We start from the raw sequence: 23,455 nt of genomic DNA on the forward strand, positions 1-23,455 counted from the left end.
TTCCTCCCTCTTCCTTTTTTACTCTATATTATAAAAAATGAGATTTTGGCTTATGTGTGTGTATCAGCATACAGTACAAAACCTATTGGCTAGTGCAGCAGCATGCTGGGTAGTGTCCCCTACTATAGTGTGGACGTTTACCCGCCCCCAACCCCTTCTTGATATTGTGTCATGTAGTGTGGCATGAGGTATAGTGTAGATGAGCCTTTAGAGGGGGTGGAACTGATGAGGCCAAAAGTGTTTGACTCCGTTATGATTAGTTATATTATATGTATATTTTAGATTATTGAATTATTTTACTCTGATATCTTTTGGATTCTTTGCTTTACCCATGATGGCTTCCAGGTGACAAGGTGCTAGTTGCCATCAAGGGCCAGAAGAAGCAAGCCATCCTGACTGGGTGCCACCAGGACCAGAAGCCTCTCATGCCAAAGTTTGACAGCAACAACATTGTGCTCATTGATGAGAATGGCTCACCACTGGGCACCAGGATACATGTACCCATTCCAACAATGCTCCGTAAAAAACTCACAGACATGTCGCGACCAAAAGGTGCAGATTATACAAAAATATTATCAATTGCAACACGTTTTATATAAATTATGGAAGCCCATTAAATCTCTTCAGTTGTTAAATTATAATTTTAATTACATGTAAGCTTATCTAATTTATACAAATTGTAAATAAATTCAATAGTAAATAAAAATATATGCTGCAGTTTTCAACCTCTGTAGACTTTTAGAAATTCTTATAAATACAAAGGGACGACTGAACTACAGCGGTGACAAAGTGCGTGAGTGAGTGAATGTGAGCAAATGGAGAATACACATATGAACATATCTTTGATAATTTATTAAAAACTGAGTTTGCCTTTCATATTGTGACTGGTACACTGGGCAAAATAAAGATATGAGAAGTAAGCTGAGTTGTGACCTTGTAACCCAGCAGGAGTGGAAGGCAGACAATTCTGCCTGTGTGTGTGTGTTTGCAATATGAGACTAGTGATGGATTATGTCACAACCAGAGAGGTAAACAAGACAATGTAGATATGTATAAGAAAAGAGACGACAAACTGTATATATTTTTAAAATTCCACTGTTACTGAAAGTAGTGTAAAAGTTTATCTTTACATGGGGTAAGTAACATACTTGTATATGAGTGTTCTGGCATATGACTAACAATGTCATTATTACAATTATAACTATCACATGAGGTGTTTGGCATCACAACACTAACCAAATCAAGAGAAAGTCCTGAGTAATTAAGCTCACATATGTTTACCTAAGCATACATCATCACTCTTCTCCCTACAGCTACATTCTACTCCTACACTCCAGCATTTCTTATGCACTTCCAAGTGATCTTGAGCAATTCATCTTCACAACTGCTGGTTAAAGAAGGCATGTAATAAATGAAGATAAACATTAATACAGCTGTAGCATGAACATGGCTATAGCTTTTTCAATATGGCAAAAGCTGTGTGGTGAACAAATAGCTGTTTAACACATACTGGCTAAGCTATAGGTATGGCAGGCTGCACTTGTAATTCTTTGAGAGGCAGCTTCATCAGAAATACCAAAATGATACACAAATTTATACTTCTGAACCTAAGTGAATATAGGATGTTTATGCACCTTCAGTAATGGTATATAACAGAGTATGGTTTAGAGAAAGTTGTGCCATTTAAAAAGAAACTATTGCAAGCAGCTCAGTCATGATTGTGATGCCGGATGCCTTGTATGTGAGTTTGCTCCAAAAGTAATTATTACACAAATTATGAACAAACTACTATATACAATATTGCAGCTTATCATAAGAGGGAACATGAGCTGGGTATAAGTTTGTGCTGGGCTTTGAAGCAATGTAATGAGACAGGCAATACTTTGAGATTGACAGACAGAGTGTGACAAAGATACAGAACACAAGAGCTGCAGGAACCAAGGCTTGTTTGCATGGAAAAGTATGGATAGGAACTTTTCTTAGAAATATACATATGAAAGGAGCTTCAAGAGAGAGAGAGAGAGAGAGAGAGAGAGAGAGAGAGAGAGAGAGAGAGAGAGAGAGAGAGAGAGAGAGAGAGAGAGACTCTAGAAGGAACATCACAGACCTATAGACAGACTAAGGGATGGATTGACACACAAAGTGGCATGTATGCTGCAAAGTAGCCATTGCAATTTGCATGAGATTTTCACTGATAAAGCTATGACAGATTATTTGCCACTGATGTAAGTGTTCAAGGAAAGAGTCTACTTTGCAGACCAACGTGGATCACAATTTTCTTTCCATTAGCAAATGAAAGCTAGGCAAGCAACTTTTACCAACCTATTAGAAATTTGTCACTGCCTCAGTGACTGCTGTAAAGATATTAGTCTAAAAAATAGTATTTACTATATATATATATATATATATATATATATATATATATATATATATATATATATATATATATATATATATATATATATATATACCAAGATGAAATCCCCTTAAGAAAGATAGGGCAGACAAGATGTCACTGTGTCTTCCTTCAGAGGTATAGTCACACTCTATAACTGGGTTGGAGGAATGCTCCTGTCATATTCCCTGCATTTCACGAGAGCTGACTAAAAGGGAGTGGCGAGGAGAATGGGACCTCCTCCCCTGTATTCCTATTCCCAAGATAGGCTGTGATAATCTATAATACCAAGATAAAATACCTATGAATATTATAGTTTGCCAGCACGGAAATCTTCCCAGGTACCGCCAAACTTGTAGTTTACTAATATCTCTTGGAAAAGACTGTAGCAATTGACAACACCCTTCAATTTGGCACACAGGAGAAATACTCCAGACATTTTCCGATGCAGGGAATAGATTTCCTCTGGTGGTGCACACATCCTGTGGGAGATCATGACAGGGACCAAATGCTGAATTCTGTATGTGGTATTCTGGTCCCCAAAGTTAAAAGGCTTGTCTTCTTGGAATGCTTCTCCCAAAATCATGATGGCATCTATGTGAGCATCTATCATTACCTGTAAAATTAAAAGAAATACTCCTTATCAATAATTATTCCTCTAAATTTTCTTACATTCACATCAACTTTAGAAAATCTTAATATTTTTTATATGAGCCTTTTAGTATAATTAGTAACAATATACAAGCTAACAAAGTTGTTATGAATTGCATATTGAGTAAAAAATGTCATCATAACAAAAGTACATAATTTATAACATACAAGAAAAACCTTTATTTACCTTTGCTTCATAACCAGTGAGGAAACCAAGTTCCTGGGAGTATTTCAGAACCTTATCTCTATCCTTGACTGCTGCTCCATGGATAAGGTTAAGGTACTTATCCACAAAGTCTTTATCATAGTCCCGGCAAGCTCCAAAATCTAGAAGTGCTAGCTGTGAAAGTACAGAAAATATGATGATAGAATAAAAATTGTGGACATGAAAGAATGTATGACAAATTCAAAAGTACCTCAAAAGAAAACAAGACTTCTTTAACAATGTTTTCTTTTGTATATATTATGTGTACCAGTATAGTCATGGTCAATAGTTAAATAAGTCATCAAACTAATTTCCTTAAGTCTTAAGTCCTCTGATCTGCTTAGTACAAATAAAATGTTAGAAGACTGTCAGCAGATCAGAAGACTTAAGGTAAAGATTTGCAGACAAAGCACACAAAACACAGTGGAAGTGAGTGCAGAGGGGTGAATTTCATGACTGTACGAACCTGTTCTGTTTCAGCATCATAAAAGAAATTGGACCAGTTTGGATCAGTCTGCATGAAGCCAAACTGAAAGAGTTCCATCAAGCAAACGCTCAGCACTTTCTCACATATGTAGTTTTTGGATTCCTGGTCTACTTCTATGCATTTATCTACTGGGATGCCAGCAATCAGCTCTGTTGTGATGATCTGTAAAAAGTTATGATTACAATAGGTTAATAGCACTTAAAGTCCGTTCAGAAGTCCATTTAAAGTAAAAGCATTCTGATACCATTTGTTGAAAGCACTGAAAACTCAACCATAAGTAAACACAGCACTACTACTTCTGATTCCTTTATTCTAACTATTAAAAGCAATTTCTGCTTTTTTTTTATATAATATACTCAGAATTTCTGGCATTTGGTTTTGTCACTTAAAGCATTTTTCCAAACTAATCTTGCTCACATTATTTACTTGTAGTCTGAAAAAAAAATAGGTAGGTAGCATTATAAATACAATATGTATAAAGTAGATTTCCCTTCCAAATACCTGTGGAGTAGACAACTCAGGGATTACTTCAGGGACATACAGCTCAGGGTATGGTTTCACGAGCTCCTTAAACCTCCTGGTGCACTCTGCCTCCCGTACATAGTCACACTCCCACCGCAGCTCCCTCTTGGCTACTTCAATGACCGAGTCCACAAACAGTCCTGCAAATTACGTTTATATGTGAGAACCTGCAAGATGTTCAACTGATGGTGGGACTCTGCATACATAAATCAATATGACAAAAAAAAAGTTGGTTAAATGGATCTTGGTGAGTAAAGCACAATGAATACTGGTTTATGGCACTTCCTCCCACACCTGCAGCTGTGTGGTATTGCCACATTAGGCCATTACCATAAACCCAATGTTACAATAACTGAATATCAAATGAATTACTGGTGTTACATTTTGGTAAAAAATAAATAAGAAAATAAGAAAATAAATAAATAAATAAATATGTATATAAATAAATAAATATGTAAATAAATAAATAAATAAATAAATATATACAGTCATACCCTGTGATTTGAATGCCCTTCAATTTGAACAACTCCCAATTCAAACAGGGTTGGCAAATAAATTTTATTCTCCAATTTGAATGCAGTCCTCCAATTTGAACACAAACACCCGTTCAAGTGATGCCACTTGGTCACTAGTCCCTTTTGCATTTCTCCTTCCCCCCCTTCCTTCTCCTCCTTCCCCCTTCTCTCTCTCTCTCTTCTCTGCCCCTCTCCCCTATCCCTCCTCATATCCTTCATCTTTCTATCTTTCCTACCCACCCTCCCTCCTTCCATCTCTCTCTCTCTCTCTCTCTCTCTCTCTCTCTCTCTCTCTCTCTCTCTCTCCTCCATTTTCTTGCCTCAGGTAATTTAATCTCCTTCTCCATCTCTCTCTCTCTCCTCCACTTCCCCCTGTAATTTACTCCCCTTCCCCAAGTGTCCCTTCTTCCCATGGTTCCTTTCCTCTCCCTTCCTCTTTCATCTGGTCTCAAACCTCCTTCCCTGTCAACTCCCCTCCCCCATATCTGTCAGAGATAAGAAACAAGGGAGCAATACCTCCCCCCCCTCCAAAAAAAAAAAAAAAATCTTCATCTTTTCCCACTCTTTCTCATTCTCGTGTAATTCCATTTTCATTCTCTATCAACCTCATTCTATTTAGCAATTCTCAAGATTGCTCTTACTTTCAGAGAGAGAGAGAGAGAGAGAGAGAGAGAGAGAGAGAGAGAGAGAGAGAGAGAGAGAGAGAGAGAGAGAGAGAGAGAGAGAGAGAGAGAGAGAGAGAGAGAGAGAGAGAGAGATGGAGGGCAGGGTGTGTGTGTGTGTGTGTGTGTGTGTGTGTGTGTGTGTGTGTGTGTGTGTGTGTGTGTGTGTGTGTGTGTGTGTGTGTGTGTGTGTGTGTGTGTGTGTGTGTGTGTGTGTGTGTGTGTGAGAGAGAGAGAGAGAGAGAGAGAGAGAGAGAGAGAGAGAGAGAGAGAGAGAGAGAGAGAGAGAGAGAGAGAGAGAGAATTTTAGTGTGAAATAAAAATTTTGTACAGAACTGTTTTCAAGACTGAACATGCCAGAAACTTTCAATGACTCATAATTTTGAGGTTGGTGTTTACTTACAATGGTATTTAGCATAATTTCTAATATATCAGACATATAGGATGACCTAGTTTGTTTGCTTCTTTTTTAGGATGATTCAAGTCCTGTCTTATACAATGAAATACATGGTACTTCATGTTTTCTTTTACGGTATTTTTTTTCTATAATTTAGGTTATTTTCATTAATTTCTATGTTTACGGCACAACATAAACCCATAAAAAAAAAAAGGATGACTTTAGGGCCTGGTATGGATTCATTCTTTTTATATAAATAAGAATGGAATAAATTGCTTCCCAATTTGAACAGCCCAAAAGAACCAATTAAGTTTGAATCATGAAGTACTGCTGTGTATATATATATATATATATATATATATATATATATATATATATATATATATATATATATATATATATATATATATATAATATATATATATATATATATATATATATATATATATATATATATATATATATATATATATACACACACACACACACACACACACACACACAGTAAGGTATGTGACAACGAACATGATTTATTCCAATGTAGTGTTCATTATGGGAAATGTGTGTGTTATGGTGATTGAAGAACCTATGGGAAAAAATTAATTGGTTCCAGGGAACCAGAAAACAATATAAAAAAAATTCATATTTTTTAAAAAAAATAAAAAAATAAAAAAAATAAAAGAAAAATAAATAAAAATAAAAATAAAATAAAAATAAGCACATTTACACTACTACATTTGAGATAAGACAACGAATATATACAGTATCCTCCTGAGTTTCACACCTAGTCCTAAATTCTTACCATCCCAAGTTTCATGCTGCTTTGGCATTTTTTTTTTTTTTTTTTTTTTTTTTTTATGTAGGAAGGATACTGGCCAAGGGCAACAAAAATCTAATAAAAAAATGCCCACTGAAATGCCAGTCCCATAAAAGGGTCAAAGCAGTGGTCAAAAATTGGTGGATAAGTGTCTTGAAATCTCCCTCTTGAAGGAATTCAAGTCGTAGGAAGGTGGAAATACAGAAGCAGGCAGGGAGTTCCAGAGTTTACCAGAGAAAGGGATGAATGATTGAGAATACTGGTTAACTCTTGCGTTAGAGAGGTGGACAGAATAGGGGTGAGAGAAAGAAGAAAGTCTTGTGCAGCGAGGCCGCGGAAGGAGGGGAGGCATGTAGTTAGCAAGATCAGAAGAGCAGTTAGCATGAAAATAGCGGTAGAAGACAGCTAGATATGCAACATTGTGGCGGTGAGAGAGAGGCTGAAGACAGTCAGTTAGAGGAGAGGAGTTGATGAGACGAAAAGCTTTTGAATTCCACCCTGTCTAGAAGAGCAGTATGAGTGGAACCCCCCCAGACATGTGAAGCATACTCCATACATGGACGGATAAGGCCCTTGTACAGAGTTAGCAGCTGGGGGGGGGTGAGAAAAACTGGCGGAGACGTCTCAGAACACCTAACTTCACAGAAGCTGTTTTAGCTAGAGATGAGATGTGAAGTTTCCATTTCAGATTATAAGTAAAGGACAGACCGAGGATGTTCAGTGTAGAAGAGGGGGACAGTTGAGTGTCATTGAAGAAGAGGGGATAGTTGTCTGGAAGGTTGTGTCGAGTTGATAGATGGAAGAATTGAGTTTTTGAGGCATTGAACAATACCAAGTTTGCTCTGCCCCAATCAGAAATTTTAGAAAGATCAGAAGTCAGGCGTTCTGTGGCTTCCTTGCATGATATGTTTACCTCCTGAAGGGTTGGACGTCTAAGAAAAGACATGGAAAAGTGCAGGGTGGTATCATCAGCGTAGGAGTGGATAGGACAAGAAGTTTGGTTTAGAAGATCATTAATGAATAATAAGAAGAGAGTGGGTGACAGGACAGAACCCTGAGGAACACCACTGTTAATAGATTTAGGAGAAAAACAGTGACCGTCTACCACAGCAGCAATAGAACGTTCAGAAAGGAAACTTGAGATGAAGTTACAGAGAGAAGGATAGAAACCGTAGGAGGGTAGTTTGGAAATCAAAGCTTTGTGCCAGACTCTATCAAAGGCTTTTGACATGTCCAAGGCAACAGCAAAAGTTTCACCAAAATCTCTAAAAGAGGATGACCAAGACTCAGTAAGGAAAGCCAGAAGATCACCAGTAGAGCGGCCTTGACGGAACCCATACTGGCAATCAGATAGAAGGTTGTGAAGTGATAGATGTTTAAGAATCTTCCTGTTGAGGATAGATTCAAAAACTTTAGATAAGCAGGAAATTAAAGCAATAGGACGGTAGTCCTATTGCTTTAATTTCCTGTTCCATGTATAAATGTCATGCGTATACATACAGTAAACCCCCTTAAGTTGGAGCCATCTCTCTCTCTCTCTCTCTCTCTCTCTCTCTCTCTCTCTCTCTCTCTCTCTCTCTCTCTCTCTCTCCCCCCCTCTATTTCTTCTCCTTTTGACTTTTTTCCAGAGAACTACTTCACCGCCCCCCTCTCTCTCTCTCTCTCTCTCTCTCTCTCTCTCTCTCTCTCTCTCTCTCTCTCTCTCTCTCTCTCTCTCTCTCTCCATCCTTCCCTCTCTCTCTCTCTTGATCTCTGAAAGAACAATCGTAAGGATTGCTAAAAAGAATGAAACTGACTGAGAATGTAAATGGAATTATGCATATAAGAGTGAGAAAGAGTGAGAAAGGATTGAGTGAAAATTACAGAGAGGTGAGGTGACAGGGAGGGAGGTTTGAGACAAGATGAAAGAAGGGAGAGAAAAGGAAAAGAAGGGATGAACGGGCAGGTGGTAGATAGGTGAGCAGTGGCTTGCACAGCAGGTGAATTAGTCTTTTGAGTGTTAGTTTGCTATTCTGATTAATTTTTAAAATTTCAGAGCTCACATGAATGGCAAGTTTGTCTTGCCAGTTTTGGTTTGTTATTCCGATTAAATGTTTATTAAAATTCCAGTCCTTGTATGAGTGGCGTGTTCATCATGCTAGTTTTGGCTCTTTATTCCGATTAAATATTTATTAAAATTTCAGTGTGTTATTGCAGTTGTATGTTGTAACAACCATGTGTTGTCACATACCCTACTGTGTGTATATATATATATATATATATATATATATATATATATATATATATATATATATATATATATATATATATATATATATATATATATATATATATATATACTCAATGTTCCTATACTAAAAGAAAACTGGTTATATCTCTTCTCAAAAACATATTTTCAATTGAAAGAATGGGAGGAGTGTATCCTTACCTTCAGGGAAAATGTTTGCCACTTTTAAAGATGAAACAAGGTTGTTGATGTCACTCTCAATTCCTTCTGCAACACCTGGATACTGAATTTTCATGGCCACTGGACGGCCATCATGTAATGTGGCTAAATGTACCTGGCCAATGGAGGCTGCAGCAAAGGGCTTCTCATCAAAAGTAGCTACCTTGGAGCGCCAGTCATCCCCCAGCTGTCTTATAATTGTTTCCTAAAATAATAGTGACAAATGATGACAGAAATAAGACAAGAAAAGATTCAAGACACTTGATATTATGAAAATGACTTAATCTGCTGACTCATTTGGCAATATAAACAACTATTAAGTATTCTATGGTCCCACAAAGAGATTTTGAATAAAGCAAATCATACATATGAATACATTCATGAATTCTACAAGCACAAGACATCTCACCTCCAGCTGCCAGGTGGGCATGAAATCTGCAGACTGACGGACTCGTTCAAAGATCTTCTGCAGCTGAGGGTTGATGAGAGCACTGTCCTGGATACTCAACATCTGTCCAAGCTTCAAGGCAGCCCCTGATGATAAGGATATGAATATACAAGAGAAGCACTACTACCTTTAAAGGTTGTCATAATTTGTAAGATTTGCAAGCACTATGCACATAAAAAATCCAAATATATATATTTTTTGTGTTCAATGATGTACTGTCTGATTAAAAAGTGCCACTCATATAATGCACATTTTTTTTATTGTCAATTAATTCACATTTTTCTGAAAAAAATGTGATGTACTCTAAAAATGGGAAGGCAATAATCAAATAAATGTGATGTCTAACATGGTAAATAACCATACATGTGGACTCCTAAATGCCTAAAGCAAATCAACTATTCTCTATTTCTAGGTGGATATTATTCAATTTCAGAATACAATACTATGATATCCTTTCACACAATGTCTGTTTTCCAACTTCACTTGTTATTATACACACAAAAAGACTAATCATGCATTATCAAATCCTATGATCTCATAAAGTATTCTCACCTCTAACTTTACACAGAGTGTCAACAATTCTTTTGGCATTAGCTTCTGTTAGAAAGGGTGAGGAGTCGAGCAGAGAGCCGCCACCCTTGCCCTGCCGTAGTCCCAATGAGCGCCGTGTCACCTCTGCTAGTGTGCCCATCCCCAGCCCTGCTGCCAGGCCACCAAAACTCACCAGGCGACTGATGCGGGAATGAGGAACCTTTCGTGCCTGTGCATTTTCTGCTAACTGAAAATTAATATATTATTGCATTAATAATCAACTTCATCTCCAAAAATCTCCATTAGTGTTTGCTGTATAATCAACACCGTGGATGGTATATTTGCATGTTTCCTTAGGTGTAACAAATACTTGATATGTATTGCAATACATACTGTTGACTTGGGCTTTTCTTTGGCCAAGGGTTTCTTTCCTAATAGTTTTGGCTTAGGCTTTGCTGACACAGGCTTCAATTCCAGTCTTGTAACAGTGACATTGCTCACATCATCAGTAGCAGCAGTAGCACCTGCACCTGCTGATACTGTGGGTGATACAGCAGCAGCACCTTCACCTGCAACTACTGAGGGTGATGCAACAGCAGCAGCAACACTTGAGGATACTGCGGGTGATACAGCAGCAGTAGCAGCAGCAGCAGCAGCAGCAGCAGCACTTTCACCTAGAGATTCTGTGGGTGATGCAACAGTAGTAGCAGCAGCAGCAGCTGTAACTACTGTGGATGCAGCAGCAACAGCAGTGGCAGTAGCAGCAGCTCCTGTGGAAGATATAGCAGGAGCAACAGCAACCCCACCAGTTCCCCTAGGCATGGTGGAATCAGAACTTGGAGGTGCAACTGAAGAAACTGGAGTTCCTTCAGACACTGTTTCTGAGCTAATATTTTTTTCTGTTTGAGGCACATCAACAGAAGGCTGCATTTGGACATCAACTTTCATGTCACTGACTGTTGAGGTGTAGGAGTCATCTACAGTGACAAGTTTTGCAACCTGTGATATGGAATTTTCTAATTCTATTGTAGCATCCTTACTATGGTCTGCAAGTTCAGGGGTGCTGTCACATTGTTCTTTGAAGTCCTCCCTTTGCACAGTGTTGTACAAGTCCTGTTCTAGAGTTTCAGGTTCAGCTTTTGTTGCCTTTTCTGTGTCAGGAGTTTGGCTGGTAACAATATCATGTATGACATCTTCTACAGGTTTGGGATTCTCTATTTCTTTGAATATCTTTAGGTTGTGCCCAAAAGCAACATCTTGCAAGTCAGACAAGCTTTCATCAATAACTTGAAGATCTTCTTCTGTAATTTCCTGTTTCTCAACATTTTTCATGTCCAGGAGAGGTTCAAATTCCACCACTCTTTGATTAATTTCATTTCCCATTCCATCAACATTTTTCTGAACAGTTTCTGCAGCTGCTTGAACTTCATTATATAAATAGCTTTGACTTTTGGATAGTAACTGGTCAGTGTAGCTGTCCATAGTTTCATGCATCATGAAGCTTTCAATGGTGAGCTCTTGTGGACTAGTGGAGGCTGAGGCACTGACACCACTGTGTTCTGGTGACTCTTTCGCCCCATCAGAACTGACATTTTCCTGGTTACAATCTGCCACTGCTGCTTCCTCTTCAGCCACAAAAGACTGTCCATGTGAAATGCCCCCAAGCTCAAGCTCTGACAACTTTCGATCTAGGATTTCAAGATTCTCTTTGGTAATTTCTTTTTCTTCACCTTTTGCTATATTCAGAAGAGGTTCAAACTCCTCAACTCGTTTAGTGACTTCTTCTCTGGTGCTTCTTGCTTTGTCAACAATATTACCTGCCTCCTCCTGCACTCTCCCCAGGCCATCATCAATGGTGGGATCAAGGGAAGCCAGAGCAGGCCCACTTGAAGCTTCCTGCATCAAAAGCTCCTCAATGTTCAGTTCTTCAACTCTGTGATCATGTAAAGTATCCTCTATACTATCAAATTTCTCAGAGAACTCTGGAAAACAAGACCATTTGTAATAGAAATAGTAAACATTCACATAATTTAAGGCAATTCTTAATCCTTGGAATAATAAAAATAATATTTGTGCCATGATTTTCTATGATGGAGCTGCAAAATATATGAGAGAAACTCACCTGTGGCAGGCTGCTGCACATTGCTGCTATTGTATGCCCTCAAGCCCTCAGTGACCATGGACATGCGAGCCAAGGCTTCACTGGCACCCTTTGCAGCATTTCTCTGCAAAGGTTATAGTACATCACTCTTTATTGTAGGGTAAAATTAATTAGGTATATGAATTTTAACATGGCTAAAATCAAATAGGTGAGAGAGAGAGAGAGAGAGAGAGAGAGAGAGAGAGAGAGAGAGAGAGAGAGAGAGAGAGAGAGAGAGAGAGAGAGAGAGAGAGAGAGAGAGAGAGAGAGAGAGAGTATACCTGTACAGTCTGGGGCTGCTGAATCACAGTGGTCAAAGTTTCCTGTAGTCTTGTGGCCCCTTCCAGGACAGCAGGTCGTATGGATGACGTGGCCCATGCACGGGTCATCTCCTGTGACCTGACATCCACAGCAGCGGAGCCAACTCGTGCCAAGCCACGTAGCACTGTCACTAGGTCACTACTCCTTGGAGGCTTGGCCATATTGGAAGCCAAGCAGGTCACTTGATCACTAGATTAGCTAAGAAAACCTGAAATATATTGAGTATATCTATAAATTGCTTTTATATTTGCTAAGAGTATCAGCACCCATTACTCTGAAGAGCATAAGTGTTGGAAGTAATTGGAAGAAGACCAGAGGGGAAGATAAAAAAGAACCTAGAGATGGCGTGTGGAGAAAGACATGTCAAGGATGAACATTAAAGGAGAAATTGTCTACGACCATAAAAAGTAGCCCAAATGCTGTTCAAAGGGAAAAAAAAAAAAAAAAAAGATCAAACAGAATACTGTCAGAAAACCGAGACAGACCAAGCTAATCAGTGGAAGTTAATGTAGAAGCTTCCTCTACTCCTGACCTCAACCCAACATACTTGTCAACCATGAGTGTCGATAGGAAAAGCTCATGTCACTTCTGGATCATGCATGTGCCACTGCCGGTCTTTATAGTTTCATACAGGTGTTACAAGAATATAATGAAATCTGGATATACATACTACATTTGTTATGCATCAACCTTATCTGATCGATTTGAACTTATTAATGCTCTTCCTGTACCGGGGGAGGGGGAGCATGTAACATCATTGCAGGGAATTGTTATAACAGGCTATCATTGGCTACTTTAAGTCTCCTAATGTAAGAATCACATTGAAATAGTCATTAACCCTATAAGGACCATTGGTACAATTATGAACCACTTCAAAAGCGTGCTTTTCCTTGGATGAAATTCCCTTGTAGAGGCGTGTCCGTCCGGTGGTACATTTTTGCACCATATCAGAAAACATCACTCACACGATATGTGGAAAAAAAGCTCTTGTTTCTGTGTAACAGCAGTTGACTCGTGACCACCAGAGGGGGAGGACGTAGTGACTGATCCTCCGTTTTCAATGATTTTTTTGGATGACTCATAGGTAAGCCAGGTCACTACAAAAATTATGATATATCCCATATATTCAGTAGAATGTGTTTATAATGTTGGCCTGACTTTGGATTATATTACTGTAATGTAAAAAGGTGTTTTTAAATGGTTCAAAAATGTACCAGTGGGTCATTCTGTTTCCTCAGATATGGACACGTCACAGTTCTATGGAGGCAGGTTTAAAGTTCATTGTGACACAAAGCAATTTGTATGCAACACAACAAAATGTAAACAAGCCTCTGAAGCTGGATAAAGATGAGTTGGAACAATTTCTAGGGACTGTCTTTCTTATGTCCTTGTTCAAAATATCTAACACTAGGCTTTATTGGAGTGGGGTGCTGGAATTCGATTCCGTATCCAAAGTTTTCAGTAGAAGGCGATGGGAAGAAATAAAAAGCTCTCTACATTTCAATGACAACACTCAGGCACCTGACAGGACTGGTCCCAATGCTGACAGGCTTTTCAAGGTTCGCCCACTACTTGACCATTTGCAATCAAAATTTCGCAGCATCCCAATGCAACAAATGTGCTGCATTGATGAAATGATTGTTCCCTTCAAAGGAAATTCTTACCTAAAGCAGTACATCCCATCCAAACCACACAAATGGGGTTTCAAGGTATTTGCTTTGTGTGATACCTCTGGGATCTTGAATGACTTCCATGTTTATGATGGGCCCCTAAAGCCAGTCCAAGGTGAACCGGATCTGGGTCCATCATCCAATATAGTTCTGCAGTTGGCGCGCACAATCCCAGTAAATGCAAACCATTTGTTAGACCATGACAATTGGTTCACATCTCCTAAACTAATGGCTCATTTAGCAACGAAGCAGATCTACTCTCTGGGTACTGTGAGACAAAACAGACTGAAAGGGATAGGAAATGTTCTGCCTACAGATAAGGAAATGTTGAAAAAGCAAAAGGGGTCTCATGTAGAGGTAAGCACAACTTATGATGGAGTAGAGTTACGTGCAATGAAATGGGTAGACAATCGTTGTGTGACTCTCCTCACAAGCTTTTCATCTGCTCAACCTTTGGGAACATGTAAGAGGTATGACAAGAAAAGGAAGGAGATTGTTGAAATTCCTTGCCCCAAAATAGTCAAAACCTATAATGAGGAAATGGGAGGGGTTGATCTTCTGGATTCGTTGATTGCCTTATATAGAATCCACATAAGGTCTCACAAGTACTACCATAAACTTGTTTTCCACTTTCTTGATGTCACAATAGTAAATTCATGGCTTCTCTACAGGAGGGATGCTAGTGCAATAGGGGTGTCAAAAAAATCGCAACTTCAGTTGCAGGCATTCAAGTTGAAGGTGGCATATTCTCTCCTACGCCAAAACAAAGACCTCCTGAAAAGACCCGGTGTGGGAAGACCACGCTCCAGCAGTCTTGAGACAGAGCACGAGGAAAAAAAAAAGAGAGGTCATGCAACAAAACCAATTCCAAGTGTTGACATCACAAAAGATGGAATTGGCCACTGGCCCAAGATTGTTGAGACGAAGGAAAGACCTCGTTGCAAGCTACCAAATTGTAAAGGAAGGCCAAACACATACTGCTGCAAATGCAATGTTGCACTTTGCCTAAATAAAGAAAGAAATTGCTTCATTGAGTTTCACACAAAATAGGTACTTTCTGTAAAGAAAAACACAATCAAAACATCAATTCTAAATGGCTGTGTATTGTATACTGTATTGTCTATTGATTACAAGTTATCTGTAGGAAAGTTTTGTTATTTTATAAGGATTATAGAGGCACAACAATGTAAAAATTCATTTCTGAAATAAATTGGTTTTCCAAGGTCAAAATGACCAATGGTCCATTTTTGAACCAATACATTAATATATTATAGAAATGTGTTTTGTAGAAACTTAAGGTTTACTTTCAATAAAGTTCGATACAATCAATTGATTTTACTCATTATCAAATTTTTCCTACACGTAGATATAAATTTGGTCCTTAAAGGGTTAAATAAGCCTGATTCACCATATGTATATACAACTCCTAAACTTCTGTTGGAGATTACAACAGAGCAGTTACACATGCACAATGCATCCCACCAACTGTAAATCCACCTTACTCGAAAGCTATCTCAGTCTCCAACATTCCATGAGAGAGAGAGAGAGAGAGAGAGAGAGAGAGAGAGAGAGAGAGAGAGAGAGAGAGTTAAAATGAGGTAGGGAATGAAGGGCAGGGTGGTGAAAACAGCATGAACAGTGGTGCGTGGATGCAAGTCACGCCGCAGGGTTAACTCGTATATTTTCGTGTTTTCCTCATGCGGCATAGTGCTCTCTATTACGACTTCACTTTCTTCGACTACTACTACTACTACTACTACTACTACATAATAATAATAATAATAATAATAATAATAATAACAATAATAATAATAATAATAATAATAACAATAATAATAATAATAATAATAATTATTATTATTATTTTATTATTATTTGCATAGTAATTTCAATGTTATCAAAACTATGTGCTTCCATAATCAATACAGCTTAATTAGTAATTAATGCCACGAATAGTCTCAAATTATTATTACCCACATATATTACACACGAGTACTAAAAAGGAAGTAATGAACGAAACTGTAAGACTTTACCACAACTCCACAAACTACGGTTGGTAAGAGGAAGTTTGAACAAAATACAAACACGGGTGAAGGCCTGCAGGGTTCAAGAGCCTCAGCCCGTTAGTAGCATATGGCAAGTGCTCCCGTAAATATTCCCACACCTCTCCGATCGCTGGCTTCATATATATATATATATATATATATATATATATATATATATATATATATATATATATATATATATATATATATATATATATATATATATATATATATATATATATATATATATATATATTAGTAGCATATGACAAGTGCTCCCGTAAATATTCCCACACCTCTCCGATCGCTGGCTTCATATATATATATATATATATATATATATATATATATATATATATATATATATATATATATATATATATATATATAGCTCATCTGATCTAATGCTAAGTATGTAGCGGTATAACCCTCTACAATTACATAACTTATTTCGATCATAGTCCTCTCCTCGCCTCAGCGGACAGCACTGAAGACAACGAGGCCCAGCAAAGACAATACGATAATAATTTCCACGCAACAGCATCCGTATTACTTAGTGTCTTTTCTATGTACTAATTCGTTGCAGTGAGTGAAAATTTTAGTGGAGACACCATTCTGCAATTACGTATCTTATCATCATTAATAATCCTCTTCTCGCCAAAGGGAGCATGACTTAATCCAGGGCTCCACAAAGCACAAGACTTCCCATTCCATGCAAAAAAAGCAAGTATGCGGCGCAAGATACTAAATGAAACGGTAAACATAATCAGATACAATATTTAAATGACTAATAGTGCCTGTTTTTACTTCATTTGGTGTTGGTGGAAAATTTAAGGCCGGGAGACATCACCTAGGGGCATGCTCTGGATGCAGCGCGGGGTGTGGCTATGGTGGCAGGGCAGGCGAGGAGGCTGCAGTGGTCGCGTTATCTGGTGTTGCCTGCTGGGGTTGTGGATGCTGCTGATGATGACTCAAATGATCCTACTACAGCCTCCCTACCTAGATCATCCAGCACTCTCACGGAGGTGTTATGAGGTGCGTGGTATACCGTATTATACCAACACCTGCTGTCGCCTGCATAACTATACGAAAGGAGATGTGTTGAGCTGTGTGGGGAATGCTCATATGACCTCCCTTCTCTCTACACGGTGAGTACAACAGAATATAACTGAGTGTAGCAATGCGTGATACTTATGACAACTTAGTTGACTTTTTTTTTTTCTTACTGTATTCGCTTCATATATTAGCATTAATGGTCAAATAATCTATGATGGACTTTGATCTTAATACTCGCACCACCAAAGTGCCTCTTCCACATGAAAAAAAAGGTAAAATACAAAAAAAAATAATCTCTCCCCTTTTCAGCTATAAGATAGAAACCAGGGGCAAACACACCCTGGCCAAACACCGAAGTCATCTTGAAACACCCAGCAGCATCCACAGTCCCAATGAGTACCTGCTGAAATTCTTTAAAGCCATCCCTCAGAATTATTCCTTCAGCACCTCATCAGTCTCGCCTCCGCATCCTGACAGTGAAAGGCCAGACCTGACATGGGTGATGGTGGGGGACTCTCGAGTGAGGCAAGTCTTCAGTGCTTTGGTGACTAGACTCAGCTCACCTAGACTCCACTACAGGAAGCCATCCACAATGGCAAGTATTGCAGTCTGTGGAGGGAGAGAGAGAGAGAGAGAGAGAGAGAGAGAGAGAGAGAGAGAGAGAGAGAGAGAGAGAGAGAGAGAGAGAGAGAGAGAGAGAGAGAATTTTTTAAAGTAAACTGGTGATCCATTTTTGCCTTCATTAACTAGTTGTGAAGATATTTCTTTATAATACGACCTTTATTTTATGATTCTCAGAAAAAAACTCTTGATGAGCTCGCTAAAGAAAAGTGCTTTTATGAAATAATAAAAAAATTAAAGCAGCACATGGCCTTTAATTTACTGAATTTTTATAATTTTCCATTATTACTTTATTATTAAGCGAGGAAGAGTAAATGAGATAAAATACCAGTGGATGAGTATCAAGAAAATGTTTACATCTTCATTATGATAAATATTATCTCAGAACTTCAGAATAGAATTAAAAAATATGTTGTGGTACTCAAAGGGTTAAACAAGGACTTTAATCAGCAAAATGGACCAACAATATCCATACTTTTTGATCTGACTGCTTTAGGGAAAGTGGCGAAGCATTCATGAGCTGACTGAAAATCTACGTATTGGGAAGCTCCATGAGAATATTGAAGTGCATCATTTGGACTTCCCACTGAGGCTCCTGTTCTACTGGGATCCACTGCTGACACTCCTGCCAAAGCTCCTCAGTCAATGGGTGGATAACATACAGCCCCATCCAGCTTTGTTAGTCATTGGTGAGTACTCTGTCACTGCAATTGTCCTCCGAGACAAGAATGTAAAACTACCATCACAAATACAACACAAGAACTTTGTAGGTGCAAGAATGAAAGTGAGATCTGATACATCTGATAACAAGTTTGCAGAATAATCATTACAAGAATAAAATGCAAAACTCACATAAGAGATAAGGTAACTGTAGAAAAGACTCACAAAACCCACCAGATAAAGCAACTCCAGATGCATCTTATCAGACTAGTTTGGTATTCAGAACTCTAACTAAAAAAGGGATGACAGAACTTAGGAAACAGAGCACCACTATCTTTTATACCATGATTAAATGATTTTGAGTTTATAATGGCAATAACATGTAAATCATATAGCAGCACTCACTCCCATGTAAAGCTGACTAATCAATAAACTTTTCCTTGCCTACCACAGGGTCTGGTCTCCACTGGATGAAGAATGCTGCCTCCCCAAAGAGCTTTGAGTCACCTGCCAGTGCGTTTGACAGGTTCAGGCAGCACATGACCTCCCTCCTACCCCTTTTGGCACAGCAGGCAAAGTCAACACATATTATTTTGCTTTTACAGGATCATGTGCAGGTGTGTATGGTAAATGGAAAAAGATATGCATTCTGGAGCCGATCTGTGAAGGTCAATTGGCCTTTTACAGTCTCCTTATTTTCTTTTGTTCTTAAAGTGCACACAGAAGAATGAATTATTCCTGTCAATTGCTCTTTTTTGTGTATTTACTCAACTAGTTATCATATTTTTTTACTCTTTTGTTTAAGTTTATTCTTGCATTTTATCAAATAATTCATTTTTTCACTTTCCAGGAATCTCAGATCTTCAAGAAATACCTCAACATTTACTCAAACAACATCATTGATCAGTACAACACTTTCTTCTCAAGTTATGTCTCAGGCACTGACATAACTCTCTGGGACAGCAACATTCCCTTCTCTGATGCCTACTATGTTCAATGCAGACAAGATTACAAGAATTCATATGATATGTCCTGGAACTGTGCTAATCCTTTGCATAGTGGCTATGTTGCTGTGGAAATGTATATTAACATGTTGCTGAATGACATCTGCAATCCCTTTTTACATCTAGATTCTGGGTACTGCTAACATGATTCAAGTTGAGTTATGGAAATTTAAATTACATACATAAAATAATTTTCTTCAGTTTCATTTCCACAAACACAGCAGATAAGGCACTTAAGCTGAAGTACATATGTTTTTTCCATCATACAAAAATTCAATAAAGTCTAAATGAAACAACAGGATAAAGAAAAAATTTTGTCTTCATCTGTATGCTCTAGCTCCTAAGAGTTTATTTTTCATTAACTTATGCATTAATACTTATCAGTGAAGGCAGTGTTATAATGGAAGTGGAGCCAAAAAAGCTAACTCATTCACTTCACAGCAACAGCAGCAATGCATTTGCAGTTTTCTTTACTAATTTTTTGTTTTTAATGACAGGCTTAAAGTTTGAATTATTATTATTTTTTACTATTTATGAATGATGATAGAGTGATCTAACTAAAATAAATACAACATAGTAAAACCAGTAATCAAGTTGTGAATATATATATATATATATATATATATATATATATATATATATATATATATATATATATATATATATATATATATATATATATATATATATATATCACCATAAACCTTGGCTATGCTGGACTAATTGGGGTGAAGCCAATGATATTAAAGGCAATAATCCGATAAAAGTGGCAGTGAGTGGGTCAGGAGAGCCACAACTTCTAACCTCCCCTTCCCTTCCATACCCTACTCTCCCTTTCCTCCCTCTATCCATCCCACCCTCTCTCTCTCTCTTTCCATCTTCTGTGCCATGAACAGGATTTTCTGTCTAGCAGTGCAAGTAGGAGAGGGGAGAAGATGCTATCTTGATCAAGGGGGTGAGTGGTCAGGAGCATCACAACCTTTAATAATATCTGCTGGTGTGAGACTGAGGCAGAAGCAATGTGTGGGTGCCAGGGTTGTGCTGCCGGCCAGCCTAAATTATTATACAGAAATGTGAAAATTATGGTATTTTTTCTATACATTATGGCATAGTGTATAGTAGACAATATATATATATATATATATATATATATATATATATATATATATATATATATATATATATATATATATATATATATACACACACACCCAAACAGCACTCAGTTTACAAATTCCTGCAGGACTTCTGGGGATTAATATGTTGGATGAAAAATAAATTTGTCAATAATTTTTTTGGTGAACCACATCTAGCTAATTTCAAGATCAATCAAATTTCAGTTTGAGAAATTCTAAATAATAAGACATCACTCTGACATGATGAAATCACTATAACCAAGTACAACTTGATGGAAGAAGTATCAGGCTTATGGTCTTAGCCTTAGTGTGGCTGTTTAGATACTGAGAACTAATTTTTAACACTAATGTTGCTTTCTACAAACTGTTTCCTTTACACTGTATTTCCAAGATGTGTCAAGGCAAGGCATCACACTAATTACTCTTAAACTGCATGCAGTCTTATTTAACGAGTTTTTCTCAGTTAGGTTAGAAATTATCTCATAACTATTGGTATCTTTAATTTATTCACACTCTTTCTTTTCCTAACTAGTAGGGAGACACTTCTTCACAATTTAAGTATGCTTGTCCAACTGCCTGCAATTTCCTGCCATTCTAGATTGGCATGCCTTGAATATAACTGGGCTACTTTGTTAAGAGTTTTGACTGACAGGTAACCCATTCTGGTGAGTAAATCTATGTACCTAACTGGCATGTAAAGTTTTGCCTGAATCTCCTAACTGCTAGATTTACTCATCTAGTTGGCTACCTTATTACTCTGGCCAGTCTAGCTAGTAATGAAATTGGTTGCAATATACTAGATAAACTAGGGTAGCTCAAGTGTGCAGGTACACCAGTCCATTGGAAGTAGTGTTAGTTAAGAGTTTGAAAGAATGAAGGACTGAGTTATGTACAGAAGAATCAGATACAAGCAGGAAGTATTTATGATTTGTTTATAGAATGATAAATAAAGGACTTTCGTTGGGATATATGAGCTAAAGAAAATAATAATCTCCAAACAATATATCAGTAATGACATTTCCAAATTCATCCCAACACAACATACATACAATCAATATTATTTTAGGAGAGGACCATAATACTCTATAAATTTAGAAGAAGCTTTCGGTTACCTTTATGAATACTGAAAAACCTACTTTATTTAAGTTTTCATTGCAAATTAACAGTTTCCATGATGTAGGGAATTTTTGTCAGGTGATGCGTATCTGCTGCTTTCAAATGCGTCCAATCATGTCTGAACATTGATATTTTTTAATGTGAAATATATGTAATTTGCTACAGTAGGTTCGGTCAGGTGAGATTAAGTTTGGTCAGGTCAGGTTCGTGTTCCCTGACCATATAACTCCTTTTCAGACGAGTTCCCAAGATCGTAGGGGATGAGGGGAGAGGAGGCAAAATTAAGTATTTCTGACGTGTTTTCTCAAAATCATCAATAAAAAATAAATAAACAAATAAAATAAAAAAATAGAGAATATCATACTTTTGTATTCGGAATGGCGTTTGGTCCTATTGTAAAAATTTACTGTACAATCTCCTTCCACCAAAGCCCCTGAGGATGAGCCAAACCTTGGTCCTCAGAGGAGTGCCACTCACAACAGATCTTGTTCAGGGATATTCGTAATACGGTGCTAATTTCACATGGAGGCACTTCCTGACATCCGTTACCGTCTTCAATGGTTGGCACCCATATATTTAATCTCTCTTACTTGTTCTTTAGAAATTCCTGTAGATTGTGGCAAAACGCATTCTTGTTCCTGCTCGGCACCCATGTAAGACACACATTACGCTTTTATAAAATTGGATGCTACTAAAGTTAATCAGCAGCATGAATCTGTGTGAGTGAAAGGCATCTTTACCTGTTCTCTAAGATCCTTGTAGAATGTAGTCAAGCACACCGCCTCTCGTTTCCTCTACTGCTCGGCACCCTTATAATGAACATAATATACATTCTTTATGCTATTGGATACTACAAAAGTTACCCGGCAGCTTGAACCTGTATAAGTAAAGAGTATTCAAACCTAGGGTGAGGAGGATGCAGTCCCCTGTGGTTGTGATGGTTCCTCATGTATGATTTATCACGTAACACGTTACAAAACATAAACAAGCAGACGATGCACGATTTCGTAATGCTCTCTTCAGTATCACAAGTTCGTGTAAAGCTTAATAGTTATGATATTTTGTTGTATGTAATATATGTGGGAAAGAAATAAAGTGTAGGTAAATAAGTAGCTCGAATTTGGTGTAATTCAAGTTTGATTACCTCTTTCATTTGTACTGTTTGAATGGCAGATTTATGTATGGTGTGCTATTATGTAATGTTGGCATATATTCGATATAAAAAAAGAGCTAAATATCAGGTAAAGATGTATAGAGATAATTAATCTATTGATTTACTTTATTCATTATTTATGGCTCCATTCCTGCAGATGCCAGTTGCTGCATAGCGCTCTGCAGTCTCCATGAAGTGTTTTTGAAAGCTTTACAATGCTTCAGATTTAAAACAGAATCTTTGTGATAAATAATGCATGTGATGATTAGACAACGAGTTTAGAATTTTAGGATCTGACGATATTGTATTCGTAATAGATATATGAACTGTAAATCAGGCAGAGATCTTACTAAAAAATCTCAACAGTAGTATAGCTTGACCAAGTAGCTACTTAAGTAATCTTGAATCCCGTGGTCTGTATCACAATCTTCCCATATCCCGGGCCACGAGCTACTAA

The 23,455-nt window shown here is 37.7% G+C and overlaps 4 protein-coding genes across 9 annotated transcripts in view; 3 read left to right on the top strand and 1 right to left on the bottom strand.

Annotated features, from left to right (window-relative positions):
- LOC135110838 (large ribosomal subunit protein uL14m-like) overlaps positions 1-917 on the top strand; it is a 10,283-nt gene extending 9,366 nt beyond the window's left edge. The window contains exon 3 of the mRNA XM_064023421.1: positions 346-917. Coding sequence (XP_063879491.1) covers positions 346-599 — 254 coding nt within the window. The 3' untranslated portion in view covers positions 600-917. The remainder of the gene's footprint in view (positions 1-345) is intronic.
- A 1,093-nt stretch (positions 918-2,010) lies between these two features.
- On the bottom strand, positions 2,011-22,873 carry LOC135110777 (atypical kinase COQ8B, mitochondrial-like). 6 transcript variants are annotated; one of them, XM_064023385.1, is made up of 12 exons: positions 22,586-22,735; positions 17,709-17,917; positions 12,498-12,745; positions 12,199-12,301; positions 10,470-12,058; positions 10,098-10,323; positions 9,507-9,631; positions 9,080-9,302; positions 4,240-4,400; positions 3,718-3,900; positions 3,234-3,386; positions 2,011-3,011 (listed from the first exon to the last, which is right to left on the bottom strand). In XM_064023385.1, exons 3-12 carry the CDS (start codon positions 12,696-12,698, stop codon positions 2,706-2,708), a joined length of 3,270 nt encoding a protein of 1,089 aa, XP_063879455.1. In that variant the 5' UTR covers positions 12,699-12,745; positions 17,709-17,917; positions 22,586-22,735; the 3' UTR covers positions 2,011-2,705. The 6 variants fall into 6 exon arrangements, with proteins under 6 accessions (XP_063879455.1, XP_063879456.1, XP_063879452.1 ...); XM_064023386.1 differs by lacking the exons at positions 17,709-17,917; positions 22,586-22,735 and adding an exon at positions 22,748-22,873; XM_064023382.1 differs by lacking the exon at positions 17,709-17,917 and having other exon boundaries at positions 22,586-22,723.
- LOC135106931 (piggyBac transposable element-derived protein 3-like) lies at positions 13,746-15,698 on the top strand. Its single transcript, XM_064016386.1, has 2 exons — positions 13,746-15,162; positions 15,574-15,698. The coding sequence occupies exons 1-2, from the start codon at positions 13,746-13,748 to the stop codon at positions 15,696-15,698; spliced, it is 1,542 nt and encodes a 513-aa protein (XP_063872456.1).
- Positions 17,769-19,785, top strand: LOC135110834 (uncharacterized). Its single transcript, XM_064023417.1, has 4 exons — positions 17,769-17,903; positions 18,426-18,618; positions 19,043-19,206; positions 19,440-19,785. Exons 1-4 carry the CDS (start codon positions 17,811-17,813, stop codon positions 19,734-19,736), a joined length of 747 nt encoding a protein of 248 aa, XP_063879487.1. The 5' UTR covers positions 17,769-17,810; the 3' UTR covers positions 19,737-19,785.
- Positions 22,874-23,455: the final 582 nt, after the last annotated feature.

This window comes from Scylla paramamosain, chromosome 2, assembly GCF_035594125.1.
Source record: "Scylla paramamosain isolate STU-SP2022 chromosome 2, ASM3559412v1, whole genome shotgun sequence".
Taxonomy (NCBI): Eukaryota; Metazoa; Arthropoda; class Malacostraca; order Decapoda; family Portunidae; genus Scylla; species Scylla paramamosain.